Source organism: Heteronotia binoei, chromosome 6 (assembly GCF_032191835.1).
Source record: "Heteronotia binoei isolate CCM8104 ecotype False Entrance Well chromosome 6, APGP_CSIRO_Hbin_v1, whole genome shotgun sequence".
In the NCBI taxonomy this organism is placed as follows: Eukaryota; Metazoa; Chordata; class Lepidosauria; order Squamata; family Gekkonidae; genus Heteronotia; species Heteronotia binoei.
In genome coordinates this window covers 101,110,288-101,137,971 of record NC_083228.1, presented here as the reverse complement: position 1 = coordinate 101,137,971, position 27,684 = coordinate 101,110,288, and the positions used below count along the sequence as shown (strand labels likewise).

General features: G+C 40.6%; 1 protein-coding gene across 1 annotated transcript in view; it reads left to right on the top strand.

The window, feature by feature from the left end:
• COL4A4 (collagen type IV alpha 4 chain) overlaps positions 1-27,684 on the top strand; it is a 111,914-nt gene that overhangs the window by 36,041 nt on the left and 48,189 nt on the right. The window contains exons 10-28 of the mRNA XM_060242221.1: positions 2,286-2,321; positions 2,661-2,702; positions 3,901-3,981; positions 5,300-5,353; positions 5,965-6,024; positions 9,272-9,316; positions 9,937-9,990; positions 10,149-10,215; positions 10,312-10,416; positions 11,946-12,110; positions 14,059-14,155; positions 14,387-14,546; positions 15,690-15,762; positions 18,427-18,533; positions 22,422-22,605; positions 23,350-23,418; positions 23,867-23,974; positions 24,849-25,067; positions 27,284-27,445. Coding sequence (XP_060098204.1) covers positions 2,286-2,321; positions 2,661-2,702; positions 3,901-3,981; positions 5,300-5,353; positions 5,965-6,024; positions 9,272-9,316; positions 9,937-9,990; positions 10,149-10,215; positions 10,312-10,416; positions 11,946-12,110; positions 14,059-14,155; positions 14,387-14,546; positions 15,690-15,762; positions 18,427-18,533; positions 22,422-22,605; positions 23,350-23,418; positions 23,867-23,974; positions 24,849-25,067; positions 27,284-27,445 — 1,888 coding nt within the window. The remainder of the gene's footprint in view (positions 1-2,285; positions 2,322-2,660; positions 2,703-3,900; positions 3,982-5,299; positions 5,354-5,964; positions 6,025-9,271; positions 9,317-9,936; positions 9,991-10,148; positions 10,216-10,311; positions 10,417-11,945; positions 12,111-14,058; positions 14,156-14,386; positions 14,547-15,689; positions 15,763-18,426; positions 18,534-22,421; positions 22,606-23,349; positions 23,419-23,866; positions 23,975-24,848; positions 25,068-27,283; positions 27,446-27,684) is intronic.

Sequence of the window (27,684 nt, the reverse complement as noted above, 5' to 3'; positions counted from 1 at the left end):
AGCATTGGATTTCACACCTTCTTGTACAGCTCGTCATTTAGATCCCTTGTAGCGTATCTATAATTCATTGAATAGGTTTGTCACTTGGGGTATAGCCTAAATAGACACATATGGTAAGAATCAACCCCATCCCCCCAAAACTTAGCATTCCTTACTGGCTGTGGATGATTCTCCTATGGGTATTAATGGTTATGAGATGTTCTAAAAATTCTGCTCAAGTACCCAGGAGAGCTTGGAGAAGGTGAACTTTTCCAGCTGATTGGAGGATGAGTATATGTGTGAAGAAACACAGTTTGTGTTTGGAGCAGACAGAGAAGAAGTTTGGTGTTGGCTGAAGTATGAGGAAATACAGGCTATCCCTTTCTGGGGGGTCTGATATGGAGTGCTGATTAGCTGCCTTATGGGGACTGCCTCTTTTCTTCCATCAGTGCTTTACTTGCAAGTTTGCAAATGAAACAACTATTAGAAAGACACCATAAGTCTTCAGCTCTCTCATTCCAAGGATATCAAATCCGATAGCACTGCCCAATGAAGGAAGTAGAGAGTGCATGACATTTCTCTAATCCCTTTGACTGAGAAATACTGGCTGATTTTGCACTCACCTTACTCCGCCCTCATGTCCGGAGTAAGCGTCCTCCTGTCCTCCCGATTTCCTCATGCAGCGTCCTCCCGATTTCCCACTATTTGTGTTGGGGCTGCAGCAAACATTTTAGTTTTTGCACAGCAAATGGAAACTGGTTTTTAGCGGTTTCTGTTTGCTGCGTGAAAACCACAATGTTTGCTGCAGCCCCGTCGGAAATCGGGAGGACGCCGCGTGGAGAAGATGGACATGAGGGTGGAGTAAGGTGAGTGCAAAATCAGTCACAGTGTAGTTTCAAACAAAGCAACAATGGCAACCATTAAATAGAAATGTAGAAAGCTGTTGTATAAATAAGATGTGATATACAATGTGTTGGTTTCACTTCCCAAGAATATATGTACAAACTGATTTTCTTATAGCTGGTTTAGTAATTTTCTGTGATGTTCCACAGTCCCAGATTGTGGCTCCTAGGGTAAGCCATAGTTTCTGGTGGTTCCTAAAGAGGTCTGACATGAATTCTGGGTTTTACCCAGAAGTGATGTCACTCCATTGATCCAAAGGCCATTTTTTTAGTATTCTTTTCTCCTGCTGTCACTTGGAGCCACAGCAGGAAAGATCTGAAGAAAGGGATTCCCTGCCCCTAGTGGGGGCTTTGCCACCCTAACTGTGACAGCTTCATTGCTTGCTGCCCACAATGCTCATAAGAAGTTAGGAGGGATTGCCACCACCCGATTTCTCCTCGTCTCTGTGACTGCTGCTGTTATGCATGCAGAGCAGCGTCAGCTCCTGTGTTTCCTTGGCCTGCATCATTTAAATAGGACTTGGGAGGCAAAACCCCTGCAGTGACCATTTCTGGCCTTCCATAAGACCTGGAAGAACACATGAGTCCCTGGCAGACTCTGTTGTGCTGCCTTAGCTTCCTCCTCCTGGACTGTTGCCAAACTGGCAACACTCCAGAGTGTCATCTGCTGGGTCACCAGCAAACTGTTAGCGAGCACAGATGCTGAGGTTCAGCCATGCCTCCTCCTCCCTACCCCCCTCTGTATCATTATCTGTACTGGTAGCATTTGGCCAGCCTCAACTGAGATGAGCCATGTGCCAACCTCTTGCTGGGACAGCAGGATTGCTCCTGGGCCCCTGTGCCAGCCACATAAGTCCATGTGAAACCCTGCTACCAGCCACTTGCAAGTTTGAAATTAATCATAATTAGCTCTGCATTTCTAGGACTCCTGGCAGGGGAACTGTTAAGTTTTTAAAAAGTGATAATACCTTGATGCTATTGATTGCAAGTCATATAAATGTATGTTAAAGCAAGACTCTTTTCCCCCTTTCTTCCTATCCTCTTTTGCACTGTTGGTAATTCTTTTTTTCAAATTGTGATAATATGAACATCTGCCAGCTCACCAGTCGTGGACACCTTATTTTCAGTGTGTACCTCGATTTGCACAAACTCCCACTTCTTAGCAATTCGACAGGCATGTCACAAGGCCCTGACCTTGGCTGAAGGAAAAAGAAAGTAAAGATCTGTCACAATCTCACACAACAAAAGGAAAATACAATATGTACAGTAATTACATAAACTACAATTTAGGGGGGAAAGGCAACAAAAATGGTAGGGTATACAATTTAAGAACAGACTGCAATGCTGTATCTTTCTCAGGTTGAGTTGTAGTATTTGATCTCTCCTTCCTTATTTTTCTTAAAGGGTGCTCCTGGTCAACTTGGTTTAGCAGGCAAACAGGTGAGCAATTGGTACTGTATAAACACTTATAAAAACAACCGAACTGTGTTTTAGAATACTACCTTCCATTGCTGTTATCTACTGGGTTTACAGAAACTTGTTTCTAGAAGCTACCTGTTTTAACAACAGATCCGGACATTCAAGCCTTTTAGGATATCTAACCTTATGTTATTTATTTATTACTTTAGTTTTCTATCCTGCCCTCTCTACAAACGAACTCAGGACAGCTAACGGTCAATTCAAAAACAATTTATGAATATAATTTAAAACAATAAAATAGCAATTAAAATACATTTCATGGTGCTGCTCAAAACTTAGATATATATATATATTTTATAGGGAAATCCAGGTGTTGGAGTGGAAGGACAAAAAGGAGAGCCGGTAAGCAAAGACGTTATAACTAGAAATAACAGTGTGAATATGTTAAAAAAACAAACAAATCAATAGCTGAAGAAAGTTTATATATATTTCCTTTACTGAATTTATTGAGGTTGTTAATGAAGAAATAGTAACTTTAAAATATCATTTCTGTTACATATAGGACTTTTATAGATAATTTTTTTAGCCAGGGAATGCATAGTTGTTTCTTAGTGGTTATGGGATTCTTGACATCTTCCCTATAAGCACATCTTCAGTTACAATAGTCCTGCTTAGAAGAGACACAGACAAGAATATTGACAGTTAGGGACACCCTTCCATAGTCCCCTGAAGACAACAGTCTTTAAAAGGTTAACAGTCTGCTTAGAGTGGTACTACACAGGGTTTTTTTGTAGCAGGAACTTATTTGCATATTAGGCCACACACCCTGAGGTAACCAATCCTCCTGGAACTTACAGTAGGCCTATACTAAGAGCCGTGTTAGGTCTTGGAGGATTGGCTACCTCAGGGGTGTGAGGCCTAATATGCAAAGGAGTTCCTGCTACAAAAAAAGCCCTGTGTAGTACCACTCTAAGCAGACTGTTAACCTTTTAAAGACTGTTGACTTCAGGGGACTATGGAAGGGTATAACTCGGTTTAGGGTTTCATTGTAAATCTAGCACTTTCAGTGAAACACTTAATAGTGTTATGCCATTTTAGGAAGAAATCACTGAATGTTTGAAAATAACTTACACTTCTTTCGTGAGCAACCAGCCCTTGTTCTAAGTTTGGAAAATCACCTACAGAAATGCAAGATTGCATTTGGAGAATCACCTACAAAAATGCAAGATTATTGCATTTGGAGAATCACCACGGAAATGCAAGATTATTGCATTTGGAGAATGCTTGGGATTCATATACTGCTATTTGTCTTCAAAGAAAAGTAAAAACTTAAGTTAGTTTAGGTATTTATCCTCCACATTTCTACTCAGTGAAGACCCAAAGTGGTTTATAACGTTCCTCATAGCAGTTGTCCTGTGAGAGATGGATAGATCAGTACTATTTGGCACATGCTCACATGTGTGAAGAAGAATTGAGGAGATGGTAGCATAAGAAAGAATGAGAAGATATCAGCTGAAGGCTCTTCAAGTATAGAATTATAACCCTGCAACTAAATCCGTGGGTCTATTCACTCAGTTTCATGTTTATTTGGATTTTATAGGGTGATGTGGGGCCTCCTGGATCTCCTGGACAGCCATTATTGGTTGGACCTCCAAGTTCTCATCTACTAAAGGGAGAGAAGGTATACAAATAATAGCATCTGTTTGTAATGGTAACATTTGTTGTATGGCAACTAATATCCAATTTACTTGGTAGTCTCCAGGGGTTTATTTGGCAGTTTAAATTATTTTCATCTAAGTAACTGAGATATACTTTAAGACAAATATACACATTATCCTAGTACATATTTGTTCAAAGCAACAGTAGAATGTTCATCTTGCTAAGCTGTGTAGCACTTCCACACCATGGAACCTCGGTATTCTAAGGAGATGTGATGCTACATTACTTAGTACATCTGCAGACATATAATAGTAACAATGTAATTTTACAGGAAAATGGCAAGGGTCCCTATAACAGCGCGCCTCGCGGTCTCACTGGATCGCTACTAGAAGCGGCTTACGGCTACCCCAGCCCCTCTTCAGCCTCAGTTTTTCTTTTAAAGTTTTACCTCATGGCTATTGCACTCAAGGGGTGGGTATGATATGGATTTCTCAACACTAGTCTCTTCGGGGGTTTTGTTTTGCTTTCAGATGGATATAGACCTCAATAGGTAGGGGACCACAGCAGCTTTGATGCTTTCCCCAAAATACAGGCACCAGAGAACTTTAAAGTAAACCACCGAAATTTATTTAACCACACACCGTCTTCAACTGGGGAATGGGAAATATTTACATGGGCTATATTGTATCTCAAGCAGTTAACAGTTTCTTCGTAGTTCAGGCTTTATAATATCAGTTTTTCTTTTAGGTCTCTCAGGTTTCACAGATCATATAGATTTCACTCTCCAACACTATTATAGGCTGGCCTCTTGGGTATAATGTGCCAAGTCTCTCAAGTCGACTGGTGCCTCTACTCCCAGCCCTTCAGACTTCTAGACCCACATATATTCCCTCAACCACCTCTTTAGCTCTTAAGAGACGTGTATATGTGTCTGTGACCTCTCAGGTCTTCACTGTGACTCTCCTTTTGTCACACACAGCCCCTTGGCTGTTTTTATAGAGCGAACAGTGAGCTTTGCTTCTCTCGAAGACTCTCCTCAGCTCCTGTCTCAGCTCCTTCTAAGACCAACTGCTAACTTCAGCAGTCTCCCTCAGACTCTGTTTGTCACTGACTGCCCTCAGCCGTTAGCTGTCAATCACCTCTGAGAGTTCCGAGCACTCTGGCCCCCACCCTCAGGTCATCTGACGCAGGCTCTATGTGTCCTTAGTTTTCTCCTTAACCCATTCATTACCGTCACAGTCCCTTTGATTATTATCCTCTCCAAAATGAAATTACCTGTAAGAAGCTGTGTATTAACTATGGAGAAACAAGACTGTTTAATGAAATATTTTAATTTTTAGGGTGTAAAAGGAATGCCTGGATTTATGGGCTCTAAAGGATTGCCTGGCACCAAAGTAAGTATCAGTGACATAATTCTGCATGCTTAATTAGGCATTTTAGTTCTGACTGCTTAGCTCTTCTATCTCATGACTTATCAAAATGCTGACAAGTAGTTTTCCTGGTTAAAACATGCATTTTCTCTTTTTAAGGGTTTATTTGTTATACAGTTACACAGATACAATTTATGTTAGCAGAAATCCATCTTGCTAATGAATGTATATACAGCTATAGTGTCTTCTTTTTCTGATTTTTGGGAATAAATCACTTGTGTAGTTTAATGAGCTTTTCTGATTATGAATTAGTCATGCACCATGTCCATATGTGTATCTGAACATATCTGAAAGCCTTTACATTGTGGAATCTGTCAAGAGGACTCTTTAGAGGGAACAAATACTGTGTCTACGTGGGAGGTGGTGGCTTCTCTTTGAAGAGCTGTTACAATAGATCCACAAACTACTTTTTAAACTTGAGAGGTTCAGAAAACATTGAACACATCTTCTAATAGGGAATCTGCCAGAAAATCAATATGGATACAAGTATACTGTAAGCCACATCTGTGACTCACTGCTTAAGCGTATATCACTTTATTCAAGCTGTTTAAGTGCTATGATTTGAATAATAACAGGGTGAACTTGGAAATGGAAAGAAGGGTGAAAGGGGGACTATTGGCTTTCCTGGAATACAGGTAAGGATGTTTCAGAATAAATTAATTCAGTTTCCAAACACATCTGACTCTTCTAACTTTCCCTAGCAAAAAAACCTCTTGCATTGAAGGACTAATTTGAGGCCTGAGGAAGGTGCTATTAGTCAAGAAGAGTCATAGGATGTAACCCATTGTCCACTAGGGCTGCCAAGCCCCCAGTCCCACATTGGGCTGGTGGAGGGAATCTCCCCCTACATCGCTGGTGCGATGACATCACCTGGAAGTGACATCATCAAAATGGCGGTGCCCATGCAGGGCCACTCCAGGCGTTTCTGGGAAAACTCTAGGGTTTTCTCGGATGCTCTAGCCATTTGGGAGGGAAAACTCTATGGTACAATAGGTACCATAGAGTTTTTACCTCCCAAATGGCTAGAGCGCCTGGGAAAACCATAGAGTTTTCCCAGAAACGCTTAGAGCGGCCCCACACAGGCGCCACCATTTTGATGACATTGCTTCCTGATGATGTCATCCTGTCGCATGCGCACTTTGCGCACACAAAACTCCCCCCGCTATGGGAAGCTGGGGACCTGCCAACCCTATTGTCCACTCTTTCAAACTGTATTAAATTTAATATTTTAATAGAATTTTTTGCCTAGAATTTTTCTATTATATTTTCTATTATTTAATTTCCTATCTGCTTTTAAGCATTACTGTCACACATCTGCTTTAAGTAACAACTAGAGGATACACAGTAGAGAACAGTACAAAAATGAAGTAATCTGTGTAGCACATACACATTTAGGAAAACTTCATGCTTTATCAGTGTTCATTTAAAGGTACAGTAATGTTAATAGGTTATACAAATTTCACTAATAACAAAAAGCACAATGCAAGTGGTAAAAATCAATTTCACACAATAGTCCTCATATGAATCCTAGGTCATCAGTTTCACAGTTGTCAAAAACAAACTTGTAAAGTAGTCCTCCCAGAGCGTCAGTCACTGGAGGAAAAAAGCCTCAGACGGAACGGAGACGGGTTTCGGCTGCATGCCTTTGTCAATCACACATCTCTTAGCATTTTACTGCTTAACGGCTCCTCCTAAAACATCGTATTTTAATCAATGGGGACTCCAGTCTAATTATTTCTGCTATTGAACTTGCAGTAAAGCAGTAACTGATGTCCTAGGATTCATATGAGGACTATTGTGTGAAATTGATTTTTACCACTTGCATTGTGGTTTTTGTTATCAGTAAAATTTGTATAACCTATTAACATTACTGTACCTTTAAATGAACACTGATAAAGCATGAAGTTTTCCTGAATGTATATGTGCTACACAGATTACTTCATTTTTGTATTACACATCTGCCTTACACATGCCTAGCAGCTTATACATATCTGGTGGGACTTTTGACATTCTTTGAACAAGTGACCTTAGTGCTGTACTCTAATTGCATTTGACACTTCCCTGGGATTCAAATAAGATTTATCATGAATTTTTTTGGGAGGATGGGGAGGTGCTGCTCAAGAAACTCAAGTTAAAAGATTACTGTGCATATGGATTCGATATGTTCTTTTAACATCCTTGGAATAATTAACTTGAGTATATAATGGACATTCTGGCCCTCAGAGCCATTTTTTGTATAGTCTTATTAACTAATTTAAAATTTACGGTGCTTTTAAAATTATGGTGTTTCAGCTATGTAAATTTTAGAATATTTCAGCTGTCTGAAAGAGTAGCATAGGATGGAAACAATTACTTGAAGTAAATCCTGTTGAAATCAGTGGGATCTGTTGTCTCACATAATGACTCTGAGCTATCTAAAGATTTTCATGCCTGTTTACGATTCAGACCATTCTAGAAACTGCTTGAGATGGACACTAAGTCCATGTAACTTGGAGATGTACCAAGGCAACAACATGCCAGTATAAATTTGATTCCAGTGCAGCAGCGCTGTCATAAGATCCAGAAATGGACAGTACCAGAAGTGTACAGAAGGAAGAGCGGGACGTATTTGGTATTCTAAGCCCCTTATTCCAGGTCCCATCCCCAGTGCCAGCATAAAATTATGCCTATGAAAAAGCTGATGCAAGTATGAATGCTCCCTTCAGCTCAGTGGGAGTAACAAATAAATACCCTACATCTGCTTTCACCATGCACATGGATATCCCACAGCCTAGGATACCAACCAAGGCTTCAGTGAATTACAGATCTCCAGCTTTTCTCCAGTTGGGACTTTTCTCTGACCTTGTCTTAGGTACTCTTAGTATATGCACACAAAGAACAGGCATTTGCCTAAATCTAGCACAAACATACAAGGATATAAACACTGTTGCAATATATTGCTAACACCTGTCTTTACATCTCAGGACACAACATTCAGAACACAACATTCTGATCTCCCCTGCCCCATTTTAGTTGGGGAAGTAAGACCTCAAAGCATGCCTCTGTTTCCTTGTTCTTATCTTGCTCTGTTCCATGAGTGGGTGGGTCAAGATGATGTCAAGGAGGCAGACTGGCATCATTCTGCATTGTTTGGTTGCTTTGTCTGGCTGACTTAGGGGGTGTCATCAGCATGCTGCACCATGATTGGTAGATAGGGTTGCCAGGTCCAATACAGGAAATATCTGGGGACCTTGGGGGGTGGAGTAAGGTTGTGACAAGCATGACTGAACTCTCAAGGGAGTTCTGGCCATCATATTAAAAGGGACCATGCTCCTTTTAAATGCCTTCCCTTCATTGGAAATAATGAAGGATAGGGGCATCTTATTTGGGGTTCATAGAACTGAACTCCCTGGTCCAATCTTTTTGAAACTTGGAGGGGTGGGTTGAGGAGAGACACCAGATGCTGTGTTGAAAATTTGGTGCAGAGTGTTAAAGCTGCAGTACTGCTGTCCTAAGCTCTGCTCATGACCTGAGTTTGATCCCTGGTGGAAGCTGGGTTTTCAGGTAGTCAGCTCGAGGTTGACTCAGCCTTCCATCCTTCTGAGGTTGGTAAAATGAGTACCCAGCTTGCTGGGGGGAAAGTGTAGATGACTGGGGAAGGCAATGGCAAACCACCTCGTAAAAAGTCTGCTGTGAAAACGTAAAAGCAGCGTCACCCCAGAGTTGGAAATGACTGGTGCTTGCACAGGGGACCTTTCCTTCCTTTCCTTATTTATATCAAGGTCTTACGTGTTGGTGCATTCCAGTGATTTAAATGGAATTTACTTCCAGTGTGTTTATGTATCAGTGTATTGTAAATAGCTGATGTTTTGTGTGACTCCCTATCTTTTATCTTTACTGTAGGGGACTCCTGGTTCATATGGATCTCCAGGTTTTCCAGGAAACAAGGTAGAATACAAAAAAATAGTACTAGTCATGATTAATTGTTGAAACAAACATGGGAATATATATTATATATGGATGCAATGTTCATAGTACAAATATCTTTCATTGTTATATAAGTTACTGTCACTGCTGGTGAGTTATTTTTGTCTTTTTACAGGGATCTTTTACATTTCTGATAGTGAGAACTGCTTTTATCCATGCAAATAAATTGGGGTACTCGATTTCATATTCATTTATTAAATGAATAATGTAGATTGTCTGAGAAGCTACATTATGGTTATAAACGGGCTCTGAACTAGCAAATCTTGTCAGACAGGACTTGAGTAGAAGCACATGTACAGTCCCTGATTAAATGATTCTCCCTCATTTTTATTATTTTATCTTTTCTAGTATAATGTCCATTAAATTAGGGAGTGACATTATGAAGAAAGAGTCTAATTAATGTCAATGGAACTAATTTGCATGCTAAAAATAATCTAAGAGAATCACAACAAATAGAAAACAATAAAATATGTCTGCTGTAGCAGAGTGTGCATCATTTGCCTGATTATTTTGTTTAAAAAATAAGCATTCGCTTGTATTGAGAGATGTATAACACATAATATATTAAAAATGTTTTTCAGGGTGAACTGGGAGTTCCTGGATTTCCTGGGCAACGTGGCTTTCCAGGTATCAAGGTAAGCTTTTAATATTTACATCAATTTTGTATGGAATCGAAACCATTACTTACTAGCACAGAGCAGTCATTTTAAAATAATCCTGGCACATTTCGTTATCATGCTTTATTATTTTCTTCAGCAACTATGTATGTAATATTACTAATATATTATTATAGGGGGACCCTGGAGAGAGGGGGCAGCCAGGCCCACTGGGACCTCAAACAACACGTGTTGGAATAAAAGGTATAATTAATATTAAACTATTTTATATTCATTTAATAAGATCATAATAAAATTACAGTATTTTAAAAACACAATCTTCTCTATGTTTTTATTTAGGTATTCAAGGAGATCCTGGAGATCCTGGGCCCTTTGGAGATGTGGGTGCCACTGGATTGCCAGGCCCTTCAGGCTTGGATGGAAAGCCTGGTGAAACTGGAGCTAGTAAGAATCTTGCAATAGAATGTATAAGGGTTTAAAAATCATGTCGTATTTGCACACATAAAACATTTGTCTTTATTTATTTAGGACATTTCTATTCTAACCTTTCAAAGTAATTACTGAAAGTGGCTCACAACATCATGCAGCAATAATTGTGAAATAACAAAAGTTCAAAAGCAATTTGCAAAAGGCAGAAAACTGTATATTATTAAGAGCTTACAATTTAAAATCAAGCTTAGAGAAGTTCCAAAATAAAAATATTTTAGCTGCCATCAAGGTCTGCAATGAAGGGGAATTTAATTGATGTTATGTCAGTGAAGTTATGCAGGCCATTGTCCTTAAAACTTGTCCAAGTAGCCCTTGATAGTCATATTAGATCTGTTGAGCTTAGTTAAAACCGTTAATGAAAAGCACAACTCTAACTCTGGTGCATGATAAAGGTTCCTATTAGCCATGGGAGTCATGACTTGGACATCATATTTAAGACATTCTTTTTAAAAGGCTTTTTTCCCCACTCAACATTTAAAAACATAGTGCAGTGAATAGAACTGAGATTTCTCCATGTGTCAGAGAGTGATTGAGGAATAAATAAACATGCTGAAGCTTGAAAACCACATATTGTGCAAGATGATAGGCTCGTAGGTGGTGCTACAAAATATTATGGAGAGCCAGTATGTTGCATAGTGATTAGAGTCTTAAATTAGGATTGGGAAGGCAGAAGTCTCCATTCTGCTAAGAAATTTACCGTTGGCCAATCATACTTTCTCAGATGAACCCACCTCACAGGGTAGAGTGAGATAAAATGAGGAGGGGAGAATTTTAAGCCTTCATGAGCTCCTTGGAGGAAGGGCAGGGTATAAATATGACAGATAGGTAATGAATTGGTCTATGATCATTATGAATGCAAGAATTACAAATGGAGAGGCAGGATATATGTTTTGTTTCCACCATATTTCTAGAAGAAGACATGCTTCAAGAGGCAAAGTCAAGGTATGATTTAGGAAGATTTTGCAGTGCTATAACTAAAACTGGTGAAGATATTTTTCTGCCCATTTCACAGGCATTAAGATTAAGAAATCTGCTCTGTCAGGTAAAATGTGCAAACATGTTAACGTCTTTGAGTCCTTTCACTGAGGTGCTTAGAGAAAGGTTGAAGATTCTGGCCAGTTGGGAAGAACTGGAGACAGTATATTTTAGAGACCTGATTAAGCATTTGGAGGTCGATACAGTTTACTTTCCTGCCCCTTATATGTTCTCTCATAAGGAAATGCTTGTACAAAATGTTCCATAGTTAGTAACATAACATATACGTTGACAGTAAAAACCATTTACCCTCAGCAAACATTAAATACTACAGTAGGTTTTCCTTCATAAATATGCCCCTCTAAACATATTTCTACATATTTGGTAGAGTGATACTAGTGTAGGAGCCTTCCTGACCTCATCAGGTAGGTTATTCCATCAGGTTACAGGCACCAAAGAGAATATCTTGGGTATGAAGTTCCATATTGTTTTCTTTATCTTTTTAATAGGTCTCCCAGGTTCCAAAGGCAGTTTGGGAATACAAGGTCCTCAAGGCTCTCGAGGAGAGCCTGGCCACCCTGCTATATCTGAAACTGCTCCAGGAAGACCAGGATCTCCAGGATTACCAGGTTTACCTGGACCACTAGGAAGCCAGGGCTTGCCTGGTCCACCAGGTAAATTTAAAGAATTACTTCAAAGCATTGCATGAGAATAGCAATGGTTAATAATAACAGGGTATTGATGGAAAAACAGAAGTTATTTCCTCTAATGTTTATTCTGCAACACTACATCTGAATATAATACATGTTGAATAAATAAAAGATACTTGTGCTTATTCTCAATATCGTTCCTGAAGTCTGAATCAGAAGAGTCACTATTTTAAAAATCATTGGTACACATGAAACTGCTTTTAATTTAATAAATTAAATTATGACCAGCAGTGGTTTTCAAAATCTCAGGTAGAGATCTTTTGCATCATCTGCTACTTGATGCTTTCAGCTGGAGATATCAGGGATTGAACCTGAAATCTTTTGCATGCAAAGCAGATGCTGTTCCACTGAGCCATACCCTCTTCCCATTTCAGTAGAAATAGCAAATTTAATCAAATTATTTCTTTTTGAAAATAATAAAAGGACTGAATGAGGCATTCTGTCTCCACCATGTATATAATGCCCAGCTGAACACACATATTGAATCAGGCCATTGATCCATCAAGATCAGTACTGACTGACCATTCAGACTGGCAGTGGGTATCCAGGGTCTCAGGTAGAGGTCTTTCACATCACTTACTGCCTAGTTATTTCAGCTGGAGATGCCTGGATTTGAACCTGGGACCTTCTGCATGCTAAACAAATACTGTAACACTGAGCCATAGCCCCTTCTCCAAGGCATAGTAGGGCCAAAAGGGAATCATTTCCAGCAAAAAAATGAGTAGGCTTTACCCCTTTCTGCCTCCTACTGACTGCAACTTGTTCTCAAGAAAAAGCAGCTGCTCATCACTTCTTTTCTGGACATCATATTTCCCCCCCTGCAGTATGCTTTTGAGAAACAGAGGCCAGGCTTTGAAGAATCAGATGGTGCCTGTGCTGTTTCACTTGAAACCCTGTAATTCTCTTGAGAAACTGAAGAGAATGAAGCAGGGACTTATAGATACCTATCCAAGCAGGAGTTCCAAGCATCTAGACAACCAGTAATCCACAAAATAAATCAGAAGGGAGCAGCAACATGGAAACTTACATGTATCAGGAGGGATACCACATGGCTACACAAAATCTCACAAACATACCAAAGCAAAGCATAAAAAAAAGAAGGTAGTCCCCCTGTGCAAACACCAGTCATTTCCGACTCAGAGTTACATGGCATCACGATGTTTTCACAGCAGACTTTTTATGGGGTGGTTTGCCATTTCCTTCCCCAGTCATCTAAACTTTCCCCCCAGAAAGCTGGGTACTCATTTTACTGACCTCGGAAGGATGGAAGCCTGAGTCAGCCTTGAGCCAGCTACCTGAACCCAACATCCACTGGGATCGAACTCAGGTCGTGAACAGAGCTTAGGACTGTAGTACTGCAGCTTTACCACTCTGCGCCACAGGGCTGCAAAGCAAAGCATGGGAACTTCCAAGTCAAAACTGAGCATGGCGAGGTACAGTTCAGTGCACTCAGTGTACATGGCACGAGTGAGGCACAAATACCCCAGAAGCCAATTATAGTTTGTAGACAAACTCTGGCTCTAGCTACGAAGTCAAAGGCTTGAAAGAAAACATTCCTTTTACCTGAGCCAGAAGAAAGGGTAGGGGGATTCAGGTGGGCTAAGAGCTATATTTCCTAATTGGCTGGAAGGGTAGGTTTGTGGCAGAAAATTCTATAGCCCAAATTAGATCACCCTGGGCTAGGAATCTTTAGTGAGAAATACTAAAGTGCACTTTAGTTCTTGATTGTTAAAGTGGGCCAGATCATTTGCAGAAGAATGCACTATAATTAAATATAGGCTTTAGCTATTGCTGCCATAATAGTCTTTACCTGCTTGACACATTTTTCTATGAATGAGGCTGTTTTAACAATATTTTTTAAAAAATTATAATGAATTTAATTGAAAAACTTTGTAATCTGTTTGTAATCAAGGTGTTGCTTGCAGTGGGATAGGGTCACCTGGACAACCAGGAGCTAAAGGCCAAAGAGGTCCATCAGGGGAAAAAGGTGAAAAAGGAGGAAAAGGCAAGTATGAATCTTTCAGAGAACAGATATCTCACATCTGTGTAATCTAATAATTAACAATGCAATCTTAAAGATATCCTTCTACACCCATTAACTGTAGTGGATATAGAAGGGTGTCACTCCACTTAGGGTAGCATTATAATATCCTTAAACTGGCATTCATTATTATATTGCTTAGTACTTTACATTATAAAACTGGCTCAAAGCTTTATTTTCTTTGTGCTCATATAGGGAGTCCAGGCAACTGTTCATGTGGAGTTGGTCCCTGTGGCCTAGCAGGAAAATCAGGCCTACTTGGTAATCCTGGAAGAAAAGGAGAAGCTGGGTTACCTGGAAAATATGGAGAAAAAGGTGACCAAGGTTTACCTGGCACAACTGGACAACAAGGTTCTATGGTGAGTAACCTCAGCCAATAGGTCATTTTCTGAATTTCCAAGAAGAAAATCACCATGATTTTTTATATTGTTGGTTCTCTTTCTGAGGATATAAGATCTATTTCCTCATGCTTTGAAAAGATAAATCAGAATGTGCTTTGGTATAATGTCAAAAGATCATTTCACTAGGCATGCTTTAATATCTCCATGAATGGGTACTGTGGGAAATTTTCTGGGTCAGTGTTGTCATCAATGAAAGCACAGGTCACCTATTAGCTGAGAAGGGAAAAGACACCAGATATTCTAGTCACTATGTTCCCATATCTTGCCTGCCTAATAGATGCTGTCAGATGCTGTCTCTACTTGTATTCATTAGAGTTATTTGTTATTAATTATGAATATATATCTAATAGTAAACATGCCCCCTTTTGAAGATACTGAAACCATGGATTAGGGCCACATTAAGACTAGGAAGGCTTTTCTCCAAATGTTGGGGACATCCCAGGTTTACAGAAAAATCCCAAAAGAAAAGATGTTGGTTATTTTTTAAAAGAAAAACACCCAAAGCAGAAAACAGTTGAGTGCACATGCGCTGTCAACTGCCCAGAACTTACACTCTCAGTGACTAGGGAAGGAGGAATGGGAGCCTCCTCCTCCACCATCAGATGCTGAGGCTACTGCGTTTGAAGCAGATGGGTCTACCACTCCTGCTCCTTCACTGGGGCTGGGTGAGGAGGTGCAGGAGCTTTCTCTGAACTCCAAGCATCCCCCATCTTCCGCCAACCCATGATGTGAGCCATTGGCAGGTAGGCAGCTTGGCAACACAGTAGTGAAGAGTGGCCAGGTGGGCAAGCACAGCTATGGGGGTGGCCAGCCTGGTTAGGAAGTTGCTGGCTTAACAGCCAGAGAAAGAAACACTGTGAGAGAAGGGGAGAGGGAGGTGAGCAAGAGAACCATACTGAAAAATGGCTAGGGGGAGGGAGAAACAGAGATTATGTGGAAGAAGAGATATGGGAAGATGAAAGAGACAGAAACATTTACTGGGAGAGAAAGGGTGGAGAGGAGAGGGAAGGAAGGAAGCAAAAGGCAGTGGGAATGGAATGTCCTTTATGCGAGTTCTTCGTGTGTCTCTACTTGTAATGTATATATTTTTTAAATTATAAGGGAATGCCAGGTCCCTCTGGATTCACTGGAGAAAAAGGAGAGAAAGGTGACTCGGTTAAGATAACAATGAAAGGTGAATATGTATCTTATTATACCAATGAGGTTTTTTTTTAAAAAGTGGTGGAACTTTGCCTTGATTACTCCACATTTTATATTGGTTCTTGCTTGTGGGAGAGAAGCCACACCACATACAACAAGTGAATCAGCTTGGGAGGAGGAAAGGAATGATAAAGCCAGGCATATGTAATATGGATGACACAGAGAAAGGAAGGAGACACCTGACTGAAAAAGCAGTGATGTAATCCTTTCTTGTGAGTGAGCCCCATTGAATAAAATGCAACTTGTTTCTGTGTAGACCTCCTTAGAATTGCTTACCCATGCACATAGAAGACGGAGACAGACAGTAACAGAGATGGGTGTGTGAGTGTGATGGATAGAGAAACAACATGAGAGAGGTATACATGACACAGACAGTGCTGCTAGTGATGGTGTGTGTGTGTGAGGGGGTATTATCCAAACACAAGGTATATGTAGCACAGCTTTTATAAATGCAGTAGTTTTATCAGCTCACCAGTTTTCAGGACTTTTGTGTCCTTTGTAACAGCATTAAAACCTGTGAACAGAAAATATACCTTGTGGGGGATCTACAATGACTTGCAGGGGACATCTCATTTTCTTGTCCTCACTGTTTCCTCTTTCCCTTCCCTGGTAGCCCCCATAGTCTTTCCCCTTTTCTTGCTTCTTTCAGTCCTTCCAACCCATCATCCAACCAAGGTTTATCTGCCCTCTTGTCTTCAGCTTTCTCCCCCCTGTCCTCAGATTTCCCTCCCTTGGCAGCCTCTTAATAGGAAAACTCTGTCCAAGATATACAGTGCGAGCTGAATTGAGCTCAGTTGTAAGGTGGGGAACCTTCAAGGATACACAGGTGAAGTACCTCACTTTCCCATGCAACCCTTTCCCACAATATTTCCTCTTTCTCTCCTTCTGGCAACCCCTGTATTCTCACCTTTCCTTGTTTTCTTTTTTCTTTCCCATCTACCAATCATCCTTTATCCTTTATCTGCCCCCTTTAGCAATATTTATTATTCACCTCATTTCTATCCCACTTTTCTCTGCAATGGGAATCCAAAGCAGCTCACATCATTCTCCTGTCCTGCTTTTTTATCCTCACAGCAATCTTGTGAGGGTTGGCTGGTGTAGTGGATTTGTGGCTGAGAGTGTTTGACTGGGCCAAAGTCACCCAGTGAGCTTCCATAGAACAGTGGAGATTTGAACCTGACTCTCCCACACTAAACCACATTGGCTGTCATGGGGTGGTTACTGTTGAACAGTAGGAAGCAAGGTGCACCTAGGTGAGTTAAGTTGTGTCACAGCAAGCCATTCAGAAGTTGTTGCCAGGCCTGGCCCCAATAAATCCTCCAATGATCAAAATCCTTGTCTTTTTCTGACATAAACCAAGACTTGATGGCTGCCAATACTGTTGTGGTTGCCTAGCAACCACCACTGAGGACATCTGTTTCTTAAAGCTACAGTGGTCCTTTTTATCATTATGGGGGGTTAGCCTCCTGTGAGGGACCCAGTCAGAGTCTTCTTGGAAGGGTGACCACTATGAATTTTTCCCCAGTCACCTTCCCTCAGTCCCTCAGACACATACACAGAATTCGTGTCAGACCTCAAAATAATAGGCACTAAACGGTTTTAACATTCTCAACCACAAAAATATTTATTAGATAACAAAAATGCAAGGGAGAGGGCTAAAATAATATTGATTATAACAGTTCAATATTAATAAAGCAAATCAGTTGGCAGCAGATGGCTGGCAGAAGATTTTAAATCACTAATGGTCAGGCTTCAGAATCCTACTAAATTCTACTACAGGCAGGGTGGGCCTTCTGGGCACTCAGAATGCTCTTCAGCTCAGTTGTTTAGCCTAGGCTTTGGCTACTTAAAACAACACACTCACTGTCACTCAACACACACACATATAGAGAGAGCTCCTGACTGGTGTCAGCTAATTCTCCCTCACAGACCCTCTCTCACTAGCTTCCTTCCAGGACTCACACCTCACACTGGGTGCATCTCAGCCCTACAGCTAGTCCTCTGGTCTGAGTCTTGGGTAATCCTGCTGACCACCAGAATCCAGTTCTCCCCTTAGTGTGTCTTTGTGAGTTTGTACACAGAGATTGCCTGGTTGTGTAGAGTTTCGTCTACAGAAGGTGCCTGGTGTTTGCCCCCTTCTGCTTTCAAACTCTCTCTTTCAAACAGAGACTACACACAGCCCTGTCCCCCACAAGGAGCTCAGCCTAACTGGCTGTTCTCAGCCACTTGTCCAGTTGCTTTCACAATTGATCGGCCTAAGCCCACAGTTTTCATTTCAGACTTCTTCTCTCTGAAGACTTCTCTTGAAGACGCCCCAGCTAAGACTCAAGTCCAGAGGTGTTCCACTGCTAAGCAAGCATCATTTTGTTACTTTTTTGTTGCTAGGGCAACATTTCAGCCAATAGCTGCAAGCCTGTTCCTCAGCCACTCAGGCTAAGTTCCTGAGTCTGTCACACCTCCCCTTTTAAAGATTTCTTATTTTCCTGCAAACTTGAGGCTTTTCTCAGGTTAGTAGAAAAATCTGTCATGTCTATTCATGGTCCCAGTCTCTGGTTATAAGTATCCACAGAGAGGCCATGTTAAGAATTAGATATATTGATTTTGTTGTTACTAATTGTAATCTCTCAATTGCTTAAAGGGATAAAGGGACAAAGAGGCTCTCAGGGGGACCCTGGGCTTCCAGGACAGAATGGTGTTCCTGGTAAGGATGGAGATCCAGGAGTTCCTGGTGAAAAAGGACCTCAGGTACAATTGATAGTCTTGTTTTATCCTTCATTCAAATCAATTTCCCAGTGCTTCTGGAAAGAGAGAACTAAATTATCAATTTTAGGATTTGGTTCAATTTATCATTTGAATAATATTCTAGAATAGTTATCATTATCCATATCATTATAGTTATCCTTATCATTATCCAATAAGGTAGTAACATCATTTTTCTTTCATCAACTCTTCCTATCAAATGATACAATCTGGTTATATGTGGGAGGGAGAAAGAGGGTGCTTGAGCATTCAACTGGAGATGTTGCAGGAGATAAAGCATGCTGATAAACAACAGTGTACATGTTGGCCTGGTGTGTGCACATTGCTGATTATAACCACAGAGAAGTAATTATGTTTATGTAATATATGTACCTGGATTGAAGAATAGCCATGCTAGATTTCCCCCCCCCCCCCATGTGTACAGTGGGGCATTGTGCAAGGAGAAAAGATTGCTGCTGTGCACAACTCAATAAAAGCATTGGGATTTAGATCTGTCATTGGTATATAGAAGAATTTAGAAGGGTGTGTGTTAAATTTTCCAGGATATCAGAAATCTAGTTTGCAGTGGGAAGAAAGACTTTATTTAAAAGGGGAGAAAGGACTTAAAAGATGCTTTAAAAATTTAAATTTCCAGGCAAAGTTTCCAAACAAAGGAAACATAAGGGCAGAGTTCCAGCACATTTGAGAGACCAAATTCATGTTTCATGGATGGGTCCATATGCAAATGAATACACCAGGAATTCCTGTATTACTGCAATTTATATCTTTCTTTCATCTCTTACCCCTTCCCAAACCTTTGAAAGAGAATGAAAAGGGAGGGTTTTGATGGGATCTATATTCTTGCATTTAGGAAGGGACAACCAGTAAATGGTTAGAGATTTGGAAGAAGGTGGGAGGTGGGGGATTTACACCTTCACAAAGTAGCATCATATTCCATTATAGGCAAAAAGACTGCTTCTTAGTCAAAGTCACTGTAGTGACGCTACAGCCTTTTGGGGAATTGATAACACAAAAAGAAAAGTCATCTAAAGAAGGAAAATTAATTTTAAATAGGGGGGAAATTGTGAGTTCAGTTCTTTCCTATTATAGATTCAAGTGGTTGCCATGTTGGTCTGAAGCGGCAGAACAAAGTTTGAGCCAGTGGCACTTTTAAGACTAAGAAAGTTTTATTCAAACTATAAGATTTTGTGTGCATGCACACTTCTTCAGATCCAGATTATAATCTGTACACATTATATTCACATGGGAGTTGCCCAAAAAGACCGCCACAACCACGTTTAACTTTAAAAGGGGTAAATTCTCTGAGATGAGGAGGCATGTGAGGAGGAAACTGAAAGGAAAGGTAAATACGGTCAAAACCCTTGGGGAAGCTTGGACACTATTTAAAACTATAATCCAAGAAGCTCAGATAAAATACATACCACAAGTTAGGAAAGGCACAAAAAGGTATAAGAAAAGGCCTGCATGGTTAACAAACAAAGTAATGGAAGCTGTTAAAGGTAAGAAAGACTCCTTTAAATGGTGGAAAACCAGTCCAAGTGAGATTAATGAAAGGGAACACAGGCTGTGGCAAATCAAATGCAAGACTGTGATCAGGCAGGCAAAGAAGGACTATGAGGAGCATATTGCAAAAAACATAAAGACCAACAATAAAAATTTCTTCACATATATTAGAAGTAGGAAACCAGCCAGGGAGGCAGTGGGGCCCTTGGATGACCATGGGGTAAAAGGATTACTGAAGGAGGATAGGGAAATGGCTGAGAAGCTGAATGCATTTTTTGCCTCCGTCTTCACTGTGGAAGATGAGAACTTTTTGCCCACCCCTGAACCACTAATGTTGGAAGGGGTGTTGAAAGACCTGAGTCAGATTGAGGTGACAAAAGAGGAGGTCCTACAACTAATAGACAAATAAAAAACTAATAAGTCACCGAACTCAAAGTTGAACTTGTGGATCTTCTAACAAAAATCTGTAATCTTTCATTGAAATCTGCCTCCGTTCCTGAGGACTGGAAGGTAGCAAATGTCACCCCCATCTTTAAAAAGGGTTCCAGAGGAGATCCAGGAAATTACAGGCCAGTCAGTCTGACTTCAATACCGGGGAAGTTGGTAGAAACCATTATCAAGGACAGAATGAGTAGGCACATTGATGAACACGAGTTATTGAGGAAGACTCAGCATGGGTTCTGTAGGGGAAGATCATGCCTCACTAACCTGCTACATTTCTTTGAGGGGGTGAACAAACATGTGGACAAAGGAGACCCGATAGATGTTGTTTACCTTGACTTCCAGAAAGCTTTTGATAAAGTTCCTCATCAAAGGCTCCTTAGAAAGCTTGAGAGTCATGGAGTAAAAGGACAGGTCCTCTTGTGGATCAAAAACTGGCTGAGTAATAGGAAGCAGAGAGTGAGTATAAATGGGCAGTCTTCGCAGTGGAGGACGGTAAGCAGTGGGGTGCCGCAGGGCTCGGTACTGGGTCCCATGCTCTTTAACTTGTTCATAAATGATTTAGAGTTGAGAGTGAGCAGTGAAGTGGCCAAGTTTGCGGATGACACAAAATTGTTCAGGGTGGTGAGAACCAGAGAGGATTGTGAGGAAATCCAAAGGGATCTGTTGAGGCTGGGTGAGTGGGCGTCAACGTGGCAGATGCGGTTCAATGTGGCCAAGTGCAAAGTAATGCACATTGGGGCCAAGAATCCCAGCTACAAATACAAGTTGATGGGGTGTGAACTGGCAGAGACTGACCATGAGAAAGATCTTGGGGTCATGGTAGATAACTCACTGAAAATGTCAAGACAGTGTTCGTTTGCAATAAAAAAGGCCAACGCCATGCTGGGAATTATTAGGAAGGGAATTGAAAACAAATCAGCCAGTATCATATAAAATCGATGCATAAATCGATGGTGCGGTCTCATTTGGAGTACTGTGTGCAGTTCTGGTCGCCGCACCTCAAAAAGGATATTATAGCATTGGAGAAAGTCCAGAAAAGGGCAACTAGAATGATTAAAGGGCTGGAACACTTTCCCTATGAAGAAAGGTTGAAACGCTTAGGGCTCTTTAGCTTGGAGAAACGTCGACTGCGGGGTGACATGATAGAGGTTTACAAGATAATGCATGGGATGGAGAAAGTAGAGAAAGAAATACTTTTCTCCCTTTCTCACAATACAAGAACTCGTGGGCATTCCATGAAATTGCTGAGCAGAAAGGTTAAAACGGATAAAAGGAAGTACTTCTTCACCCAAAGGGTGATTAACATGTGGAATTCACTGCCACAGGAGGTGGTGGCGGCCACAAGCATGGCCACCTTCAAGAGGAGGTTAGATAAAAATATGGAGCAGAGGTCCATCAGTGGCTATTAGCCACAGTGTGTGTGTGTGTGTGTATATATATATATATATATATATATATATATATATATATATATATATATATTTGGCCGCTGTGTGACACAGAATGTTGGACTGGATGGGCCATTGGCCTGATCTTACATGGCTTCTCTTATGTTCTTATGTGGAATTATAATACATTTTGAACGTGTGAAAATATTATAAAATGTAATACTGTCACCTACCTATGGGGTGCTCTTTGTTTCCCATTCTGCAGCCTTTCCTTTCCTTTAATCCATTTAAAGCTCCTTGACTAAAAGTCTGGACTCAGTCAAAACCCCATTTGTTAAGTAGCATCTTCTGGACAAAACATCCATGTTGTAAATATTTTTATAATTTTAAGTCATTGTATGGATTTAAATAGGTGTGCTGATTTTCAGCTGACTAGATTGTATTAGGATCTAGCTCCTACTTGAATGCAATGCTGTAGTGTTTTTCAGATTGTATACATGTATATTCTATAGTGGATATCTGTGTAAATTGTTGACAGGGTGATGATGGGATTGCTGTGTCAGGTGATAAGGGATTTCCTGGCCCTCCAGGACTTCCTGGTGCTACAGGGCCCACAGGACCATCAGGTCTTGGAATCTCAGGTCCACAAGGTATCCGTGGTCTACCAGGAGATCCAGGAAGCCCTGGTATAAGAGGATTGCCTGGCCCCAAGGGGCAGAAAGGTAAATCTTAAAATACACAACTCAGAGAAAAGTAATTGTTGTTGGATATTTTCTTGAAACTTTATCAATGTATTAATTACAGTGCTATAGTGTGAATAAAATATTGATATATTAGCTTGTAGTCCCATTGTCCAACTGCGTGTGTAACTTTGTTCAGTGGCACTTGTTCCAAAGTAAGCATCATTGGGATTGCAGCTTTAGGGGGTTTTTTTCCTGCAATGATAGCAATGAAATACATTTCATCCTTCCCATTATTATTATAGTCTGAATATATGTCTGTCTGACAGACAGACAGACAGACAGACAGACAGACAGACAGACAGACAGACAGACAGACAGACAGACAGACAGACAGACAGACAGACAGACAGACAGATAGATAGATAGATAGATAGATAGATAGATAGATAGATAGATAGATAGATAGATAGATAGATAGATAGATAGATAGATAGATAGAGTTTGTGTTAAGTCATTATAGATATAAGTCTGAATGTTTCTTGAGTGTTGCATTGTTCCTAGATTCTGGAGAGATTGTACGTATTCAACCTGTAATGGACTGTAAAGACTTCCTGGTGGTGGGTCTTTCCCTAGGAAGTATTTTATTTACTTCTAGTTCTGTGGCTGCCTATTGCCCAACCTTGACATTTTCAATCAGACAGCTGAATTTATTCTTGATTGGTTTGTTAGGGAGTATTGAATTTTATAAATAATAATGAAATGTTGACAAATTTTCTGTTTTAGGAAGCATTCTTCGGCATGCAACAGGATATCCTGGGAATCCAGGCCCACCTGGTCCTTTAGGTAAAGCAGGTATGCCTCAAAGACCAAAATATATTATTTTCCCTCTTCATCAGGATCAGTTATCTATCTTTAAATTACAGAGAATAAAACAGGCCACTACAATTAAAATTTATAAAAATAAAGCATAAGGCAATAACCCTCAGCATTAAAAGAGAAATACAAAGCAAGATTATTGCCAGTGATAACAAAATTAAAGGATAATTTAATGTTTTTTCATTATTGAGGAAGGGCCCTTTTTGAACATGAAAAAGTTGAAACTGGGAATTATAGGACAAAACCCGTGTATGATAGAATTGAATTGAGGAGCATAATCAGGTGAGATCAAGCAGAGAAGTTGGTACAATCCATCCCTCTATATTTTAAAAAAGGATCCAACCAACTTTGAATGTATTTTTCAGAAGATTTTAGAAATATTCAACTAAGTCATGATCAGTTTGTGTTCTCTCTGCATATTCAGGCCCAAAAGGATCAAGAGGACCACCTGGTAGACCTGGCCCCAATGGTTTTGATGGCCCAAAAGGTCAGCAGGGTAAACCGGGAACATTAGGCATTCCTGGTCCTGAAGGTAAGTGCAAGAAGGCCGAAGTATTTTTATTTGTTACATGTGGGAATGCACACACTGTGGTACAAACCATTACCTTGAATTGGCTCTGCCTCTTTTCCTTTTACACTGTGCAGACTCCACACAGTAAGCGAGTATTTTAATGTTGGATGGACATTAAATTCTGTTTCGGGAAGGACCTGAGGCTCAGTGATAGATTGTGTGCCTTTTGGATAAAGCATAAAGCTTAATCCAGCTCCTTGCATAACTAGTTAATATAGAGTCAGGTGGGCAGCTGTGTTGGTCTGAAGCAGCAGAACAAAGTTTGAGTCCAGTGGCATCTTTAAGATCAACATAGTTTTATTCAAGGTATAAGGTTTTGCGTGCATGCACACTTCTTCAGATACAATAAAATGGAAATTACCAGTCCATATAAACTAAGCTTGTTCAACCTGTTTGGTCCTTGAATCTGTTAAACATTTTCGTTATGCTGTATGCTAATTTAATAATAATAATAATAAACTTTTATTTATACCCTGCCCTCCCCGCCTAGGCAGGCTCAGGGCAGCTAATTTACTGCTTACCCTCAACATATATGTATGCTATATAATAATAATAGATTTTATTTGTATCCCGCCCTCCCCGCCTAGGTGGCTCAGGGCGGCTAACTTTATTGGTCTTAAAGGTGCCACTGGACTCAAACTTTGTTCTAGGCAAAATAGATTAGATAGCAGTAGAGATTACTTTAAAAAAAAATAGCATATGGGACCCACTGCTAGCCTAGATTGAAAATCCTAGCCTGTTTTTTATTCTAAAATATATGTATGTGAAACACCGACAATTTCAATTTCATATCATTAAAGCAGTTTAAGATTACTGAGATTTCATTGTTCTTTAGGTGTCAGGGGTGAGACTGGTGACTCAGGTGAAGAAGGTAGAAGTGGTTCCAGGGTGGATGGTGCTCCAGGATTGCCAGGTGCTCCTGGGCCTCAAAGTCAGAAGGGTGTTCCAGGTGACATCAGTTATGGCCCTCCAGGAATTGCAGGCAACAGAGGCCTTCCAGGACTACCAGGTTTGTCTGGAATCAGAGGAGACACAGGTCTACCTGGACTTCAAGGTATGAGACACATTTGTACAGATTCATCTTGCATTTTTAAGATTTTGTTTGGGTCCCCAATTCTTGGAGAGGGGGTGGAGTAGAAAGCAGCAAAATATTTATAAATAGTATTTCTCACATAAGAAACTGAAGAACATAAGACCTGTCTCTGTTTGGAAACTATAGTTGAAAAAGTTTAAGAAAGAGGGACGTGTCAGAAAGGGAAACCAGTATGAAGTTCAGCAAACACAATATATGCTGTTAACTTGTAGACCTTTTATATTGCTATAGCACAACCTCTGTGGCAGAGCATCTGCTTGGCATGCAGAAGGTCTACAAAACTGAGTGGAAGTAATATTATTTCACTGAGTGGAAGTAATATTATTCCTGCTTCAAACATTCTGTGCTGACCTTTCTTTATGTAAACCACAAGCCACAGATCCGCTGAAGTAGAGGCATGTCTCTGTGCTACTAGAGTTTTCATGACTCTGAAGATTTCCAGAGTGGTAGTAGATGCAAAATGTAAGGTCAAGCCAAACAGTTAGTTTATGATGTAGTTTGTTTTGCTACTGTACTGTGGAAGGGGATATTAAATGCGTCTTTGAATTCGGGAAATGAGAGGAGAACATCCTGTGAATCTGTACAGTGAACAAGGGACTGGCCTTACCATGGAATACTGTGAAGCAATTGCTTTGGGGAAGCAGCTTTCAGCAGTGATTCTACTTTCCTTCTATCTCATCTTTGTTGTATAGAGTAAAGAAATGAGTACAAGACCAGAGCAGGGAATGTCTTTTTTTTTTTTTGCTTCTAGTATGCAAATGTTTAAGGTTGGGGCAAAGCTAATCTGAACCCATAAAGTCTTCCAAAAGGAAGGCTATTTAGCCACAGCACTGAGTTATACCTTAGTCATGGTACTGATGGGGGAAAGTGCTGGGCAAATGGCAGTCCCAAAATTGCACTTCTGCTCCTAACTTGTTCATAAATGATTTAGAGTTGGGAGTGAGCAGTGAAGTGGCCAAATTTGCGGATGACACTAAATTGTTCAGGGTGGTGAGAACCAGAGAGGATTGTGAGGAACTCCAAAGGGATCTGTTGAGACTGGGTGAGTGGGCGTCAACGTGGCAGATGCGGTTCAATGTGGCCAAGTGCAAAGTAATGCACATTGGGGCCAAGAATCCCAGCTACAAATACAAGTTGATGGGGTGTGAACTGGCAGAGACAGACCAAGAGAGAGATCTTGGGGTCATGGTAGATAATTCACTGAAAATGTCAAGACAGTGTGCGTTTGCAATAAAAAAGGCCAACGCCATGCTGGGAATTATTAGGAAGGGAATTGAAAACAAATCAGCCAGTATCATAATGCCTCTGTATAAATCGATGGTGCGGTCTCATTTGGAGTACTGTGTGCAGTTCTGGTCGCCGCACCTCAAAAAGGATATTATAGCATTGGAGAAAGTTCAGAAAAGGGCAACTAAAATGATTAAAGGGCTGGAACACCTTCCCTATGAAGAAAGGTTGAAACGCTTAGGGCTCTTTAGCTTGGAGAAACGTCGACTGAGGGGTGACATGATAGAAGTTTACAAGATAATGCATGGGATGGAGAAACTAGAGAAAGAAGTACTTTTCTCCCTTTCTCACAATACAAGAACTCGTGGGCATTCGATGAAATTGCTGAGCAGACAGGTTAAAACGGATAAAAGGAAGTACTTCTTCACCCAAAGGGTGATTAACATGTGGAATTCACTGCCACAGGAGGTGGTGGCGTCCACAAGCATAGCCACCTTCAAGAAGGGGTTAGATAAAAATATGGAGCAGAGGTCCATCAGTGGCTATTAGCCACAGTGTGTGTGTGTGTGTGTGTGTGTATATATATATATATATATATATATATATATATATATATATATATATATATGTATATATATATATTTGGCCGCTGTGTGACACAGAATGTTGGACTGGATGGGCCATTGGCCTGATCTAACATGGCTTCTCTTATGTTCTTATGTTCTTATTTCCTTCTCCCATGGAAGTACATGTGCAGAAATTAAAATTCAAACAATTAAAAAAACCCCTATTCTGGTTAAAAACTTCATTAAATGAATCAATACCAGGTTTAAGTAATCTGTGTTGATCTGAATTAAACAGAACTCTTCCCACCTTAATGAGAAAGTTGTAAAGCAAAGTGGTTGTCTTTTTAATGTTTTTTGCTTCTGAGAAATGTAATCTCTTTGCAGGGCAGCCTGGCACACCAGGATTCCCAGGAACTAAAGGTATTAGAGGAAAAAAAGGTTCTACTGGAGTCCCAGGCTACCCTGGCTCACCAGGTCTGACCTGTGACAAAGGCTTGTGGGGGCCACCAGGACCTCCAGGCTACATTGGACCCCCAGGCACTCCAGGTGAGCACGGCACAATGAGGAAAGAAAACATCACATCTTTCAGTGTTACTCAGGGTGGTGCTGTCATTACTGTTGGGAAATGCCATCTCTTGATAACAAGCAGCATCCCTTGATGACTTCGTGTGACCAAGGGAAGGAGCTTTTCTATGATTACTGAGACCAGCCTACCCAGGTAGCAATAGTAGGATTTTTTTTCCTTGCTGCTACTGTTGGAGGGAGCCTGCCATATTTCTTTGATG